Source organism: Hemicordylus capensis, chromosome 1 (assembly GCF_027244095.1).
Source record: "Hemicordylus capensis ecotype Gifberg chromosome 1, rHemCap1.1.pri, whole genome shotgun sequence".
Taxonomy (NCBI): Eukaryota; Metazoa; Chordata; class Lepidosauria; order Squamata; family Cordylidae; genus Hemicordylus; species Hemicordylus capensis.
Genome location: NC_069657.1, coordinates 221,327,404 through 221,345,832, shown reverse-complemented (window position 1 = coordinate 221,345,832; position 18,429 = coordinate 221,327,404). Strand labels below are relative to the sequence as shown.

At 42.6% G+C, this 18,429-nt stretch overlaps 1 protein-coding gene across 13 annotated transcripts in view; it reads right to left on the bottom strand.

Annotated features, from left to right (window-relative positions):
• Nucleotides 1-18,429, bottom strand: part of CARF (calcium responsive transcription factor) — a 69,712-nt gene that overhangs the window by 50,349 nt on the left and 934 nt on the right. For 10 of the 13 annotated variants that reach the window (XR_008312605.1, XR_008312604.1, XR_008312614.1 and 7 more), the window contains exons 2-5: nucleotides 15,240-15,358; nucleotides 11,661-11,885; nucleotides 9,790-9,910; nucleotides 8,924-9,053 (exon numbers count right to left, since the gene is read on the bottom strand). Coding sequence is in view for 3 of the 13 variants with exons in the window: in XM_053280808.1 (XP_053136783.1) it covers nucleotides 8,924-9,053; nucleotides 9,790-9,910; nucleotides 11,661-11,885; nucleotides 15,240-15,347 (584 nt within the window). In the remaining 10 variants the exon portion in view is untranslated. Of the gene's footprint in view, nucleotides 1-8,923; nucleotides 9,054-9,789; nucleotides 9,911-11,660; nucleotides 11,886-15,239; nucleotides 16,423-18,429 lie in introns of those variants that run through there. The other 3 variants (XR_008312608.1, XR_008312607.1, XR_008312617.1) reach the window with 3 other exon arrangements.

Here is an 18,429-nt window from a genome sequence, read left to right as displayed (position 1 = left end):
AGGAGGTCCAAGTAGACGTAAAGGATTTTGCTGTGAATTTGATACTTCTTCAATTTCTCCATTGTAGAATCTGTGTCATTACTAAAAAAAAGCCCTTGACATCATATGGCAGGCTCTCAATTTTATCCTTCATATCCTTCAGCCACACATGTCTCTGGATGGAAATAGCTGAGGTCATTGTTCTGGATTCAGTTTCTGCTAAATGTTTGGCAGTATTGGCATCTGTTTGGCATGTATTGGCATCTAATGGCACAGTGGGGAAATGACTTGACTAGCAAGCCAGAGGTTGCTGGTTCGAATCCCCACTGGTATGTTTCCCAGACTATGGGAAACATACTATATCGGGCAGGACTATGGGACTATGGTATGTTTCCCAGACTATGGAAAACACCTATATCGGGCAGCAGCAATATAGGAAGATGCTGAAAGGCATCATCTCATACTGCACAGGAAATGGCAATGGTAAACCCCTCCTGTATTCTACCAAAGACAACCACAGGGCTCTGTGGTTGCCAGGAGTCGACATCAACTCAACAGCACACTTTACCTTTACTGAGGTGTTGGCGCATCACAGATGTAGACTTTGAGTAGGTTTCCATGAAGTGCCTCTTCAACTCATCAGGTGTTAAGGAGGTATGGTCCCAGAAGAGATTATCCAAAGTTAATGATTGTACTTAGCCATGCATGCAGCATAATTGCTAAGTACAGATAAGCAAGCAACTGAATAGACTCTCTGGCCTAGCACATCTAGCTTGCTCTCATCCTTATCAGATGGTGTAGAATGGAAACGGTCAGACTCAGCAGAGGTAACACAGTCTATGACCAAGGAATTTGGTGAAGGGTGTTTCATTAAGTACTCTTTGTCTTCTTCTTGTACTCTATATAGATTTTTCAAATATTTGGATGTTGTGTCGACGTTAGGACAACATCCCAAGCAGACTTAGCTGCCTTAGAGTTGACCAGCAGCTTAGGTAAAAAGACAGGCTGAGAAGAGTGGGAAATGGTCATAAAGTCATAAACCAGATCTTTTAGGTCCATTGCCTTTTTTATTTCAAGTCCCAAGGTCTCCACCATTTCTGCCACCTGTAGCTGGTAAGATTTGAGCTCCTCATTAGGAGAGATAGATCGAGTAGGCTGAACATCTGGTAATGAATCAGATGGATGTTCCGTAGAGGCAGATTCTCCATCAGTTGAGTTTGAGTCATCATACTCCTCATCCGAGAAAGGCTGACTAGCTGCTAAGCTCCTATGAGAGCAGGGTCAGCATCAAGAGCCATAGCATGTGTTGCAGTAATAGGAGGCATATGAAGAAAATGAGCAGCTGTAGGCACAGAATACATCAGGGTGCAAGCAGTAGCATATGCCCGCTGTGCAACCAAGGAGGTTGGTGCAAGAGACAAAATAGTAGGTGCAGATAATGTAGACTGACCCCAAGAGGGTCTGAGGAAGTATAACATGGGTTACAATCTGCACCTTACGCAATGTAGAACATTGCTGTGCCTTCCATAACTTGTATTCGTAATAATCATAAGGGAGGCCAGGGGATTCCACAGCATGAGAGCGATGTGGATCCCCCCAACCACCTTCAGATAACAGTCCTTGAGACACTGTATGATCTTTAAGGGACTTCCAAAATGTAAAGCAGGAGCAGGAAGTAAGCAATTGGCCAACGGAGGATTGTTTAGCAGAAGGTCGCAAAAGGACCTGAAAGCTATAGTAACAGTGGTGACATATTGGGTTGGAGACATCAACAGTATTTTTGGTACCCAAAGAGGCACTTCCTCAGCATCAGTGTTGTCATACAAGATCTGAGAAAACCTTTGAAGTGGAAGCAGAAAGCGTACTCTCAGAGTACAGCAGGTATAGCAAGGACCACGCAGTAGAATGGTCAAAGCCGACATCCAAAAACACTGTCTTGGTGTTGATGTTGAACATCAATGGCGAGCGCTGTGGAGATCAAGACTCTCGATGCCAAGCAGTTGGTTCTCTCGGTGTCAACAGTGACTGTTGAAGCATATTTATTTATTTAACAGATCTTGCATTTTGGGTTGGTTTACAATTAAAATCAAATAATATTTATTTATTTATTTACATTTTATATCCCGCTCATCCTCCAAGGAGCCCAGAGCTGTGCACTACATACTTAAGTTTCTCCTCGGTGACTGGCCCAGAATCACCCAGCAAGTTTCATGGCCAAATGGGGATTTGAACTCCGGTCTCCCCGGTCCTAGTCCAGCACTCTAACTACTACACCAAGCTGGCTGGTGGTGATTAAATGATTAGTATCATTTAAAAGCAAACATTACAAGTATTACAATTATAAATCTAATTAAAAGCCTGGGTGAACAAATATGTCTTCAGTGCCTTTTTAAAAGTTGCCAGAGATGGGGAGCTCTTATCTCAACAAGGAAGTGCATTCCAAAGCCAATGGGCAGCAACAGAGAAGGCCTGTCTCTGAGTAGCCAGCAGACGAGTCAGTGGCAACTGTAGATGTAACTTCCCAGAATATTTCAATGGGAGATGGGGCTCATGGCGAAGAAGATATTCTCTTAAAAACCTAGGGCCTAAGTTGTTTGGGGCTTTATAGGTAACAAGTATTTTTCAGCCCGTTAAATTAACGGGCGCTAGTCGCCGCCCTCTCCCGCCCGGGCCCACCGCCTCCTTCGGCCGGGGCCATCTGGGGCTGGCGGCAGCCTCCCTGGCTGGGCCAGGCCCCCTGCCACCTCAGGCCCCCCGCCACCTCTGGCCTCCCTTAGCCTCCCCGTGGCCGGTCCAGTTCTGCGGCTGCCGCCTCTGGCCTTCCCGCAGCGGCCACCGCCACCAGCGGGCCCAGTCTCCCTGCTGCGGCCGCTCGGGCGTAGCGTGCGCTCTGGCCGAGGCAGCGGCTTCCCCCGCCGTCTCCTCCCCCACGCCCAGCCTTGGCAGCAGCCGGGCTGGTCCCGCCGCTGCCGCATCTGCCCTTCCCGGCCCCCGCTTCTCCTGCTCCCGGACCGGGAGCCAACATGGCCGCCCGTGTTCCTGCCTGCTTCTCCTGCTCCCGGACCGGGAGCCAACATGGCCACCCATGTTCTCTCCGCGCATGCCCAGAACGGCCGAGAAAGACACGGGCAGGGACACGGGCGCACACTTTAGCTCTTTATTATAGAGGATTACCAGCACCTTGTATTTTGTCTGGAAAGTTATCAGCAGCCAGTGTAGCTCTTTCAACATGGAAGTAATGTGTCTCTCTGGGATGACCCAGAGACCAACCTGGCCGCTGCATTATGGACCAGCTGCAGTTTCCGAACTACGTACGAAGGCAGCCCCACATAAAGCACACTGAAGAAGTCCAGTCTGGACGTTACCAGCATATGTATGTTCTAAGGTCATTCATCTCAAGAAATGGATGCAGCTGGTGTTTCAGCCAAAGCTGGCAGAAAGCACCTCTGGCCACCACCTCAACCTAGGATACCAGGGAGAGGTTCAGATTCAGAAGCACCCCCAGACTGCGTACCTGTTCTTTTTGGGGGAGTGTGACCCCAAAGAACTAGCAAATCAAAATAGTGTCCTGAGTTTTGACACTCTTATCTGGATTCAGCCTCAATTTTTATCTCTCATCTAGCCCATTCACCGCTTCCAGGCAGGCATTTAGGGAGGTTATGCCTTCTCCTGATGAGGCTGACATGGAAACATAGATTTGTGTGTCATCAGCATAATACCCTGCACAAAATCTCCTGATGATCTCCCCCAGCAGCTTCATGTAAATGTTAAACATCAGAGGCAATATGGACCCATAAGGGACATCATATGAAAGTTCAGATTTTGAACAACAACAATTTCCAAAAGACACCACCTGGAATCTGCCCATGAGGTAGGAGTGGATCCACTGCAAGGCAGTGCCTCCCACCCCCAATCCCCTCAGACATTCCAGAAGGGTACTATAGTCAATAGTATCAAAAGCCACCAAGAGATCTCAGCTTCCAAATATTTTTGGGTTTTAATCTTTGGTTTGTTTTTAAATTGTTAAATTGTTTTTAAGTTTTTGTATATGTTTTTAACTGCTTTTATGTTATTGTAAACTGCTCAGAGACTAAAGTTTGGGGCGGTGTACAAATTAGATAGATAGATAGATAGATAGATAGATAGATAGATAGATAGATAGATAGATAGATAATCTAAAAGGACCAACAGGGTCCCTCTGTCAATTCCCAGCTGAAGATCATCCATCAGACCAACCAAGGCAATCTCTACCCCGTAACTCTCCCGAAAGCCATTTTGAAATTGGTCTAGATCAGGGCTGCTCAACTTCAGCCCTCCTGCAGATGTTGGCCTACAATTCCCATAATCACTGGTTATTGGCTACTGTGCCTGGGGATTATGGGAATTGTAGTCCAAAAACAGCTGGGGAGCCTAAGTTGAGCAGGCCTGGTCTAGATAATAAGTTTCCTCCAAGACTGCCTGGAGCTGGGAGGCCACCACATTCTCAGTCACCTTGCCCAGTCATGGAAGGTTGGAGACAGGCCTGTAGTTTCTTGAGGGATCCAATGCAGACTTCTTCAGAAGTGGTCTAATGATTGCCTTCTTGAGACAAGGAGGCATCCTGCCTTCCCTTAGGGAAGCATTTATAATCTCTACCAGGCCCTCTACAACAGCCTCCCTACTTGATAGTATAAACCATGTTGGGCAAGGATCAAGAGGGCAGGAGGTAGGCTGCACCATTTCAAGCAACTTGTCCACATCCTCAGGAGTCACAAACTGAAACTGATCCAGGGTCACCACATAAGAGGAGCTGCTGGACACCTTGGCATCGGACTCTGTAAGAATTGTGAAATTTGAATTTAAGTTGGCCCGAATACAAGAGATTTTGTCCACGAAACTCATTAAAAACATCGCAGCAAGTAATTGGTGGTTCCAAGTACTGATTAAAGGGGAAAGAGGAATGCACTATCCCCCTCACAACCCTCAACAATTCTGCCGGATGTGAACTTGTGGGCATGATATGGGCAGAAAATAATCGCTTCTTTGCTGCGCGTATCGCCTGAGTATAGATCTTCAAATGCACTCTATGTAATAATCTGTCGGATTTGAGTAGAATCTTTCTTCACTTGCGCTCTAGTCATCTACCTCGCTGCTTCAGCCCCCATATTTCTTCCATATACCAAGGGGCCAGTTTCGAAGTGGGTTGGAGAGGACACTTAGGAGTGATCATGTCCACAGCCCTAGTGTGTTGGCTGCTCCAATTTTCCACCAGGGCGTCAACAAGGTCACCAGCAGAGCCAACACTAAATCCTTCCAAGGCTTCCCAGAATCCTATTGGATCCATTAACTTCCTCGGGCAGATCATCCTAATGGTCCCCTTGCCCCTGTGGAGATGGAATGTGATCATGAGTCTTACCTTAACCAGATGGTGGTCCACCCATGACAATGAGGAAATCACAGAAGTCCTCACCCACAGAACACCACCCTGTTCAGAGTGAAAGACCAGATCAAGTGTGTGACCAGCAATATGTGTCAGTCCAGAGACAACTTGGGATAGGCCCATAGTTGTCATGGCCGTTATGAACTCCTGAGCTTCCTCGGACAAATTGGTCCCAAAATGAACACTGAAGTCCCCCACCACCATAAGACTGGGAGACTCCAACACCAGGCCTGAGACCAAGTGTTAGGGACCAAGTGTTAGCTCAGTTAGGGACTCTGTTGGGCAGCAGGATGATTGATACACCAACAGAAGTCTCAGTCTATCCCTGGTCCCCAAACTTAAGTACACAAATTCAATATGGTCAGACACATCAACAGGGATCCCAGCAAGGAAGATATTGTTCTTATAGACCACAGCCACTCCACCTCCCCACCCATGTCCCCTCACATGCTCCTCAACAGAGTACTCTGGAGGGAGAAGCTGGGACCAGAATGGGCCACTAGCCTCCTCTAACCAAGTCTCTGTGATGCATAACAAGTCAGCCCCTCATCCAGAATCAGATCATGGATGACTTCAGGTTTATTCTGGACCGACCTGGCATTGCAAAGGAGCAAGGTGAGGCTCTGCTCCCCTAAGTCAAAGAGATGGCAGGACAGCTAGAAGGGGAAACAGCAATTAAGTTTCTGAATTCCCTTCCCCTGCAATGGCCTGCTGACCTGCCAACGTTACTACTTCTGTTCCCCACCACCACTGGAATAGCCACTTCATAATCTGCAAATACACCCCGCATAGGTGCCGCCGTGCCAGCAACAGTGACCTCTCGCGGTGATTTTCAGCTGAGGTTGAGGCCGACATCGAAGGGTGCACAGTCATTGACACGGATGTCAAGGAAAGACATTGTGGTGGATCAGAAACCGGAACAGCATCAAAAGACCCTTCAGGGGAACAATTTTATTTATTTATTTAATACATTTCTATTCCGCCCCAAACGCAAGTTCTCTGGACGGTTTACAATCCCCACCCAGCATCGATCCCGATGCCAATAGGGATGTAAAAGCACGCTGAAGATCTGTTGGAGTAGCGGCAGTTGATGTCAACAGAGGAGTGGAGCCCCGATCTTGATTTTTTAAATATGGGAGCATCACAATCCTCATCAAAAGCTTTGCACTTCTTATGCTTGTGCTTAAGCAAGGGGGATAATTTTGATGGCGCAACAGGCAGTTGAAGACATGTTCAGGTGTCGAGATTGAAGAGCCAGATGGGGGTTTAGACTGTGCAGGTACGGCAGCCCTTGACACCAATTTTGACAGTGAAGGAGATTGCAGCATCAGCGCCAGCAGTCCCAGCACCTCCTCCTATAAAGCCACTCGAAGCTGAAGTGCTGTGTTTTTCAGCATTTGACGTGAGAAAGAAGTGCAAACCTTACAGGCTGGAATATTGTGGTTTTCCCCTCAAACACAAAAGGCAAAGTTTGTGGCACTCTGTGGATGGGAGTTTGCTTCCACAATTCCTGCACCTCCATGAGGGACCAAAGTTAATGAAGGCAACGTCTGAGTCCAAAGAAATGTCCAATAACCAATCCAAGTCAAAGATTTAAAAATCCAAACAACAAAGACAACGTTCAAATCCAAAGAATAATCAAATAAACTGTCCAAGTCAAAGCCAGAAACAGTAAAAGTTAAAACAAAACTCTCTCTCTCTCTCTCTCTCATTCACAGAAATGAACCCAATGGAGGAGCCATAGCCACCGAGGTGTTAATGCTTTGGCAGTTGGAAAGGAACTGAATAAAATGGCATCTAACTGCCCAAAATAACAAGCATGCTGTGCACGCAGATATCAGCACACAAGGAGCTTGAGGAATCCACCCATGTGATCCTGCTAAGTTGCAGAACCAAGGTTTATGAATGGCAATGGATCATGATCCATATGAGATTGATTTGCAAGAAGGGACAATTCCCAAATTAATATTTAAAACCTATAATTTCAAAACATCACTGTCCATTGTACTCACCAAAAGATACTAATGGGAAGGGGGAAAGTATGAGGTGCAGAAGGAGTGTGAGGAGGGATGGTATTCAAAAGATTATGGCAGAAAACTTTGTACTGATAAGGATATAAGCTCTCGAGCAAAAAATAAGAGTGGGATGCACAGGGGCCAGCCTTACTAAAGTATCAGCGATAGAGACTATAAATACGATGAATATTTATATACCATTTTCCAACAAAAGTTCTCAAAGCGGTTTACATAGAAATAAATAAGATGGCTCCCTGTCCCCAAAGGACTCACAATCTAAAAAAGAAACATAAGATAGACACCAGCAACAGCCACTGGAGGTATGCTGTGCTGGGCATGGATAGGGCCAGTTGCTCTCCCACTGCTAAATAAAGAGAATCACGACTTTAAAAGGTGCCTCTTTTACTCAGTTAGCAGGAGTTATTCAGCAGGACAAGATGTTTAAAAGATTATTACCAGGGTGTTTCATTAATGATCTCAAGTTGAAGATGGTGGAGGAAGCAGACTGCCAGCCCCTATGGACCTTCCACTGCCTGTGGCCCCTTCATCCTATCCCCAAACGTGATATTCTTGCCACCACCATTGTCCTCCTCTCCTCTTCCCTCCTTTCACCTGCTGCCGTCTGCTTCTTCAAAGGGCTGAGGACATGATTAAACGGAATTCCTGCTGCTGCTACTTCCCTGTCCTGGTTTTATGAACAGGCAGAAGGATGCAGCGAATAAGAGGAACAAGAGTGGCAAGGGGGGCTTTGGAGAGGTGCCATATGGAGAGGGAAGCTACTGACAACCTTCCTTCCTTATGTGATGCTCTTTGATAGCATTGCAAGAGTTGGGTGGGAAGCTTCCCATCCGAGCCTTGCAAAGCCTTTGGAAAGCGTCCACCAGAGAGGGAAGCTGGAAACCCTCCTTCCACAGAGTATTTGCAGAACTTTGCAAGACTCCAATCAGGAGCTTCCCATTTGAACCTTTCAAAGCTTCCGGAAATGGGGTTGCAAGTGGGGTTGGCAATCGTCCCTCCTCACACAGCATCTTTCCATGGTCGCATTATCCATAGTCTCTATGCACTTAACTAGCTCTCCAACTATTATTCTCAATAAAGTCTTATTTAACAGTATAGAATCAGCAATACTTACAATCTTGTCAAGAATGTACAAACCCTTTACATCCAAACAATTGTTTAATGGTCTGAAATAGGCAAGGGTTGTTCTGTATTTTGCATTTTATAATGCTGGTTGAAAGTGATGCTCCTTCAAAGAATAGGATGGAAGTCTAAAATCAGCCCTGAAAAAGCAGACTGCAACTGCTTCATAAACACCACAGGAGAACGTTCAACTAAATCTGACAATGAGGAAAAGGTAAAGGGTGCCGACTCCTGGCGATTCGAACTGGCAACCTCTGGCTTGCTAATCAAGTCATTTCCCTGCTGGGCCATCAGGTGTCTCAAATCTGACAACAGGAACAACTAATTATTTACAAAGTCACAGATAAGCCTTGCTCATTTTCTGACCTACCTAGTTGTTGTCTTTTTGGATACTGTAAGAGATGCTCGAGGATGAAGGATGTAACTGCTTGTACTGTCTGCTATTGCTGCCACTGCCACAGTTCGCAGATTCCCATCACAGTTTCTCTCTCCTGAAATGCCTTTGCAAAAAATGGAAACAAACTTTCCTCTTTAATAAGTGTACATAGAATCAAAAATACCTGTGATTAAAAAAACCTTGCTATAAATGCACAGTTTGCAGTTAATTTTTGTGTAGAAAGACTACTACATAATGAAGACATACGTATTATGTTACTAGGGATGTGTGAACCAGCTCAAGGTCAAGTCGGTTCGCTAAGTTGGGCCTAGTTCAGCTCAACCTCGAGCCAAACCCGCCAGGGCCTGCTTGGGTAGGCCACACAAATTGGTAGAGCCCACAAGCAGGACACGCAAATGGCCAGGGCACATGCGCAGCGACCTAAATAATGGCCACTATGATAACAGAGAGGGCTGAAACAGTCCATAGAAAACTGGGGGGAGGCCGGAGGGGGAATCTCTGGAGACCCCCCTGAGGCCGCAGCAGCACCCTGCAGAGGCCGTCGGACCCTCTTTTTAAAAATGTTTATGTTTAAAACCCCGAACCAGCTCAAACTCAAGCCGAGCTGGGGTTCTAGTTTGAAGGCACAAAACTGAACATGCCCGGTCCTGTTCAAGTATGGTCTGGACTCAAACTGAGCAAACCGGTTTTATGCAAACTCCTAATTGTTACAAAAATGCACAAATTTAACAATAAATGTTTTAACTTAGCAATGTCCTACTGATTTCAATGGAACCTACTTTATAATGCAATGGGGTCATGAGACTGGGGTCTAAAGTCCACAAGTAAAACTTACTTACCCTGAGAGCTGGTGACATCCAAAAGCTGACTTTGGGGGATAATGACTCGTGCCATTCCTGGCTGAGCAGAAGGTATGACATGTAGCACTTGCCCATTTTCAGTCTGGCTGGCAACAATCATCTTTGGAGGAAATGAAGAAGTGTGTTTATGGGGATAATAAACTGGCATGATTTAGCTGACTGTTAGTTACAACTGTCAGAACCTAACCACAATCATAATTCCTCTTGCTGAAAAACAAGAAATGAATTCTACGTGCCACTCTAGTGACCAGAAGATTCAATTTTACAAAAATTGAAAGTAAAAAACATGGCTCTACTTTGAACATTCTTACTGACTAATAAACACTAGATCAAATAAAATCTGTGAGAAATACTGTTATACTCAATATACTGAAAAAAAGAAAACAGGAAGAGGTTGACCAGATTATATACTCTTAAGCATCATAATTCAAACATCAGCATAAATAATGATTCAGAGAGCAGCAGACAGAAAGGTAATGGAGAAAGGAAGCAGATACTGAAAAAGTAAAGGGTTAGACCAGCTGAAAGATGGACTTCAGATGGACTTACTTTCCAGTTTGAAATTAAAAGTCCATTTATATGTTATGGAAAAATCCCAAACTACTGAGTCCAAGTACAGAAGGAGAAACGAAAGATCTTAATAAAATTCATTTGTTGATGGAAACCCGTTTCTATCACCCTGCACGCTGGCAGGGTTAAGGCACTAACATGAAACCATGGTTTACTTAATTAAACCATGGTTTTATCTCATGTCTGAACCTAAGTCTGCCTACAAACCAGTCTGAAACCATAGTTTGAAGTTGGTTTGCAGACCACAATTTGTGCTGAGCATTATGTCTGAATTCACAGATCATTGACAATTTGGCACTGTGCATGAGTTGCTCTTCCTCAATACACTACTATACTAGGGAAATGGAAGTGAACTTATGAAGCTGAGTCCTGAGCAAATTGGAAACAAAATCAGACCAGCCGCTTTAAACCACAGTTTGCCTGCTGTATATCTGGACACTCAAATTATGGTGTACGTTTTTAAGCACAGCTGGCACAAACCACAGTTTCATGCCTTTGTCTCATAGCTATTTCAAGGTCTCTTCAACACAGTAACTCAACAAAATCCATAACATGCTTAACTTCAAATGTCTGAGATAATATGTGTTTTTTTCCATTGATTCATCACCTGACATTTAACAAAAAACTTAAAGCAAATGAACACGTTCCCAAAACCTCAATACAGTTTCCTTTTTGGAAGACTGAAGTATAAGAAAACTTAAAATAAAAATTAGCATTCATTAGAGAAGTCTTCCTTAGAATTTTCTGTTTCATTCCGTATTGCATACCAAAATCAGAGAAGCCTAAAAAAAATAAACAAGTGTGTCAACAACAACAACTATTTATATACTACTTTTCAACAAAAGTTTCCAAAGTGGTTTACATAGAGAAATGGTAAATAAATAATAAGGTGGATCGGGCCAGTTACTCTCCCCCTGCTAAATAAAGAGAATCACCACATTAAAAAGGTGCCTCTTTGCCCAGTTAGCAGGGTTTTGTCCTTAAGTCATATCCCTATCAAATGTGTCCTTAAGTCGCATCCCTCTCAAATAGAATTAGACTTTAAAACTTGCTCCTGCCAATTAATAAGCTAAAACAGTAGCTTACTGATTTACTGAATGAAAGTTTACAACCCTAAATTTTTGTAATCTGTGGACCTGAGTTATAAAGATTAATAGGCACACAGAAGTCTGTTGTGACGCAGGGAAGTGATTGCAATTCTCAGGCCAACCAAGAGACAATCCTTTCCTCTCTGGATGCAAAATGTATCCAACAGTTGCTTGTGCCAAAAAAATACTCACCATATGAGTACTGGACCCCTCTAAGGATTGTACTTCATAAAGGGAATGGCCACTCTGGTCTACAAGTTGAAATGGTTCTGTCGAAAAAGAGGGTAGCTGGGACAACTGCATTTGCTCATTCAGTGATGAAGAAGCATCTTCCGTAATTGGCACTGTGACTGGCAGAACTGCTTGAGACACATTCTGTCCAAAGCATGGGTCCCCAGTTTCTGTGTATGTTAGAGGCTGCAACAGATAAAGTTTATTTTAAATCTTTTCAACCATTTGTTTTATCAGATTAGGAACAGCAAATACTGCTTGGGCTTTCTTAGTCTTTCAGGATTAAAAAAAGTCTCCAAACTAACCATGCATTTATCACCTACAGTGAGAAATTGAAATTATCCTTTGTCTTGAATGAAAAAAATCCACTAGAGTAAGATCCTCTAATCACAGACAATTTCAATTTATGTTTCAGTTCTTATATCTGCTGAAGACTGTTGGTTAATTTTTACACAAAAAACCACCAGGCATCAAGGATTACTTGGAAGTTCTGTGTTTTTATCCCATATATGTGGCTTTGGACTAAGGTGAATAAAATGCAGAACACACATGCACTCTTCATCTTGTGGTAGCAAGCACGAATTGTCCCCTTTGCTAGGCAGGGTCCACCATGGTTTGCATTTGAATGGGAGACTACATGTGAGCACTGTAAGATATGGGGGTGCTCTGGGAAGAGAATCTGCATGCTTGCATGCAGAAGGTTCCAAGTTCCCTCCTTTGCATCTCCAAGTAAGGTCTTAGAGAGACTGTAACCTTGGAGAAGCTGCTGCCAGTTTGTGTAGACAATACTGATCTAGATGGACCAATGGTCTGACTCAGTATATGGCAACATCCTATGTTCTTACTCAGCAGTGCTCTTTCCCCCAAACTTTGGGGCCCAGGTACAAGGCCTCACAGCCCCTGCTGTCTCTGGGGGGGCCTCCAAATGACCCACCCAGCCCCAGTGTGCCTACCCTCATCTCCTCCCAGCTCGGTGTTGCATCCAGGGCCAGATGCAGCCAAGCGCTACTTAGCCACTTTCTGACTCTGAAGCAGCTCACCTACTCAGTACGCCTCCGAGTCATGCCCTGCCCCTGCATGAGAGAGACCCTTGTGACTGCTTCCAGGAGTAGCAACACTGCGAGATATCTGTTGTTGCACGAGCAGCAAAAGAGAGCAACCAGAGGGCCCCACCGAGATTCCCCTCCCACAGGACGCCCCAGGCTGAAAAGTGCAGCTCCCACCCACCAAGCCTCCCTCCCTCGGGTTGAGGATAGAAGGCAAACAAACCGTTGCTACTACTAGATATCCAAAAACTCTTTTTAAGTTGGAGAAGATGCTGGAAGACTCCAATGGAATAAGCGTTGGGGAAATGCAAACACTGTTCTTCAATCTCTGTGCCAACCTCCAATGGGGGCCGGGGGGGGGCCAATAGCTACAAGGAACCGAGCTTCCAACCCCACTCCTGCAAGCAGCCGATAATAAAGAGCACTGTTCAAACCCCTGCCTGGCCTGCCCTGACCCTGCTGCCTCACAAAGTATGTGGTTTACTCTTTGAGGTTATTTCAAAATGCCCCCCCTTGTATATTTATGGAATGGCTTTGCCCTAGGGCTTAGATATTGGGCACAGATATATGGCAGGGTGCGAGGGCACTGTATATTTGATTTAAAGTGGATTGGATAATCTGTTGGTTTTTTAAAAATTTTACTTTTTTTTTTTAAACCCATCAAAAATGTCCTATAACTGGTTTGTTTCATGGCAGAAAATTACAAAAATCTGCAACTGAAGCCCCCCTTAGACCATCATTCCACCCCCAATATGAAGGAATCTGCCCCTTGCCTTCATTAAAAATGGTAAAAACACCCCCCTCTTTTGCCCCACCATTTAGATCTTCTGGAATGGCTCAGCATAGGGCTTTGATATTGGGCACAAATGGAGGGCAGGTGTGGAGGGAGCTCTGAATATTGAATTAGAAATGAATTGGGCAATTTGTTGAATTTTTAATAATTTTCCCCTATTGCAGTAAAGCTGACAAAAAAGGTAATCCACATAAATACCTATGGATTCACACCTAGTGAAAGTGAAGCTAACTGTACACATCTAAATGAACAAACAATTTTTAAAATAAATGTACTACTCCCCACCCACCCCCAATGCAAAATGTGGCATGTGCTGCACAGGTCGTCAGTGGGAGGTTTCTTGTTCGAAATTCCTTCTAAAAATACAAAAAATAAATAAATCCACCTTTCCCTGAGCATGTTCTGGTGTAAAAAATAGTGTATTGCAGCTTATCTGGTGGCGGGTGGGTGGGGCGGGGTCCTCAAAAAGGCCTTTAGGTCCAGGCCCCAAAATTAGCTAGGTGCACCACTGTTCCCATTTTCCTCTTGCATAATATTTTTCAGAGTTGAGTTAAGACATTGGCTAACATACCACGAAATGTTCCATGTGTCTTTTAAGGAAATGTGCACACAGTCATACAAATTGTTCTTGTATAAATGCAAGAATTGCACAAACATAGCTGCACAATGGAAATCATTATTTCCAATGGCTGTACATTGTGTTACTCTGTGCAATTTTGTGTTTGCACAAGGGTTCACTTGTGCAACTGCATGCATGTTTCATTAAAAGACACATAAAACATTAAAAGTCACATGAATGACACCTCAGCCATTCTAAGATAACAGGTTTCTGAGCTGAACCAGGGCTCAAATAAGACCTGATCACAGTCAGCGTGCTTTTAATGACAGGTATACATACCCACACACACAAAACCTGCACAAAATTCTAGGCAAAACACAGGCATACAATGCTCCCAGAAAACGTTCATGTTTGGGCTCTGGTACACTTTCTGTGCAAAAAGGATTCTTCCAGTCTTATAAGGAATATATGCAAGGGAACCAAATATCATAAATTGTAATCCAAAGCTTTCCACTACTTCTGCATCTAGTTTTTTTGGTGACTTTTGAATCATGATCAGGTATACAAATGAGCATTTATTGAAACAGTTGTATATGAACTATATAAATGAAAGAGCTAATATAAAATAGATGCTTGTACATCTTAAAATGCAATCTTAATATTTACTTAGAAATAAGTTTTGCTAAGTTTAATAGAACTTACTTCCCAGCAAGTGTGCTCAGCACTGAAAGTTTATCTGTATAATTTCAGCAAGGTATGTCTAGATTTCACCTAAAACTCTGCCGGCCTGTGAGATTTTGTTTGTGTGCAGGCAGTATGCACCACTACCGCATTTCATCCATTTTCATGTTGGCATATTTCAGTTTTATTCCTATAGGTTCTAATCAAGAATTGCAAAACTAAAATGACTGAACATAAAGTACACTGAGTAAAAAAAAAACTATGGCAAGATGACTAATATTTGTAGACTTCTCAATTAGAGGCTTACACTGAGTTCTTGAATATTTGATTTTCAAATAAACTTAATATCTAAAGGAATCTGAGAAAGCACACTTTAGAAGTCAAGCCTCATGCCTGTGTGCTTTTAAAAAAAAGTTTAGAAATTTAACTGCAAAGACAATAGTGCACAACTGATTTCTTACCCGGAATACCTGGTCACCTGTTCCCAATTCTTTTGCATTATTAGAGTTGATCAAGAAGTCACTGGCTCCTTCCATGTTGTTATCATGATCCACTCCATTTTCTTCCATTACAGACCAGGCTAGAAAAAAAGTATTTGAACCTAATGTCTTGACAGGATGCATTTTAGCAGCATTCTGTATTTTCTCTTTCATATAATCCAATTAGATTTCACATGACCAAAACCCGTTCTCATTATTAAAATTCTTGAGACTTGCCAAGTTAAAATACATCTCTTCCTATATAAAAAGTAAAATTTTGACATCATTGTTTAATTATTATACAAGTAACTCAGCTAATTCAATGCTGAACAAAAAAATTATGACAACCAAACTAACCAGAATCTTAAGAATAAACAATTTCAGTTCTTATTTTATTTTTACTTTATAGTCCACAGAATTGCTGTCAGATTTGGAAGTATGATGGCAAAAATATTTAAATATGTTTTATCAGGTTCAACAAATTGGTCACATTTGTGAACAAGTTTTATTATAATGTTGCTTAGAAAATGTTTCTTAAGGTCTACAAATTGTACTATGATCTAAAAATCTGTCATGTTAACAAAATGCCAACTAAAATATAGTCCACTGTAAATGGATAATTTATAATGATCATGATTTTATCTATAACGCAAAACAATTTAATTGAATCAAAGTAATGCAGAGGTACAAAGGCAAACTGTCTTTTGTTGTGGTGGTATATTAGAACTATTTTGTAAATATACAAGATTGGCTCAGGGTATACTGGAACTGAGCAGCATTATCAGATGTTTGAAAGATAAATTTAGATTGTTTACATCGAAAAACTTAGATAAAGCACATAGTTTATAAACTGGAACTGCAACATGATGAGCAGGAAAAACTGCAGCAGGATTTTAAAACTTCAGCTGTATCTGGAAAAGAGACCATCAGCAGCATAACCTCTACTAGAATCATAATTTAGTCACAGACACACAGAGATCACCATTTAAATGCTTTCTTCCTTCTACCTATTATAAATTACTAGCTGGGCCAAGAGCAGAGAATCTGCACCTCTAGTTCGCCACCCCACCTCCCACCGCTTCCCACCCCCCATTGTTTTCTTCCCGCCTGGCTGCCGCCACCTTCTTCCACCTGCACTGCCATCTTTTTTCCCCACTGCCATTTTCTTCCTTCCCTCCCACCCATCCCCATCACTATCCAGCAGCTGCTCGTGAACTCTCACGAGAGCTGCCACACATGGGATTAGTGACGGGTATGCCTAAGAGAAATAGATAGATAGATAGATAGATAGATAGATAGATAGATAGACAGGTTATATCCAGTTTCTCAAGCACACTAGGGCTTGTGTTTTGTGAGCCCTTTGTTATTCTTTTAATCCAAAACAGATATCAATGAAATGTCCTTCCAAGTTAGTAAATGCATGTTCGAAGGTGATTAACCTCTAGCTATACAATCAGGCCGTTCTTTTCCAACATGTTGACTTGACATGCTGGGTCTCAAACTTGCCTAGAAGCCATGCCCCCTTATGTATTACATGCCACAAAATAAGAAGAGACAAAACAAATCAGTTATTAGAAGATGATGCAGTCCAAACAAATAAGGATCACAAATGTTTTGTAGCTAACTAGAAGTTCCTGGGCAGAGCTACAGACACTACTGGACTCATACTCTTTTGTACAGCTTTTGAATGGACCTTCTATGTTTAGGTCATTTCCATTTCTTTTGTATTCCCCAAATAAATTATCTAGCTTCCCTACACTTTTTAAAGTTTAGTATAGCATTTACTAGGGCCCATATGAATGTGCTGCCCTCAGCCCTTTTGGAAAAAAGATTTGATAAGGGATTGCCAGACTCTGGCTTATGCCCTTGTGGTGCAGGCCTCCCCCTGAAATGGTTTTACATGTGTTGTTATATTGCTCTCTTTACTGTGATACCAGGGAAGAACTTATATTCCCTTTGTTAGAGCAATTTCCAGGAAGATCCGACCCCTTTTATTTGAATTTCTGCCTTGAGGACCAAAATAATGAGCTCACTAAAGTGGTGGCAAAATTCATTTATGTTGCTATTAAGATTAAGATCTTGTTTAAGGTCTAATTCATAGGAGCTTACTGTTTTATTATGTTTACTATGTATAATATTTAGTTTTAATGTTTTTTATCTCTTTTGTATGGCCTACGGCTGTAATAAAAATTGATATTCCCCAATTATTATTTTTTAGATTGTGAGCTCATTAGAAACAAATGTTGGGAACATAAATGTTTAGAAAAAATGCTGCCAGGCTTAATCAACACTAAATTTTTGAAGATGGTTTCAGTGCCATACTTTGGACATTCAAAGCAAGAAAAAAAAAACAGTTCTGAACATAGATCAAGTGGCTCTCTCTCACCACTGACATTTGGGACTCAGTTTGAGTTCTGCACTTCTTTCATTCAAAGGTAACTGGGGAACACAACCAACCACAGATACTAGGGGCTTTTAAACAGAATGGAGCCCAGGCACATTGTTTTAGAAATTAACATGGTAAATGAGATTCAGCCACAAAGACCTACACGTACACTGCTCCACTTCCATCCTTACAACCTTCATGTCTCTTCACACATATATCTCATTCTACCCAGCTGTACCTCAATAGATATCAAGTATTACAACTACACAAAGTAATGTGTAACTTCTCACTATGTGTATAGATTGCTGGTGTATACCAAAAACTGAAACTGACAGCCTTTCTTATTTGGAATGACATGATACTGTCTCAGAGCTAAATATGGCCACTTTATTATTTCCACACAGAAATACCAATGTTCTGTGTTGCGAGATTGCATTGTAAGGTGTGCTAACATTAAACACATTCAAAAAGAAATAAAGTTGAATCCCAGGCTGTAGAAAAATGAGTATTTTGAAGCCAAAAGGGGATGGGAAACCTTCAGCACACCACAACTCTCCATGGAGTTATGCCTATTGAGTTTTCGTTTAAAAAAAAAATACTTCAAGTAACTGAGATGGCTTTTCTACTTACAAAAATCCAAACAACATAATCATTTTATTTGAATCTCACATAAAAATGAGCTAGCTTTAAAGTTTCACAACATGCTTCCTCAGGCTGCATGTTAAAGTGAGGGTTGTGGGGCAGGGTGTTGCATTCTTAAACTCGTGTTTCAGAAAATTGTTTGTA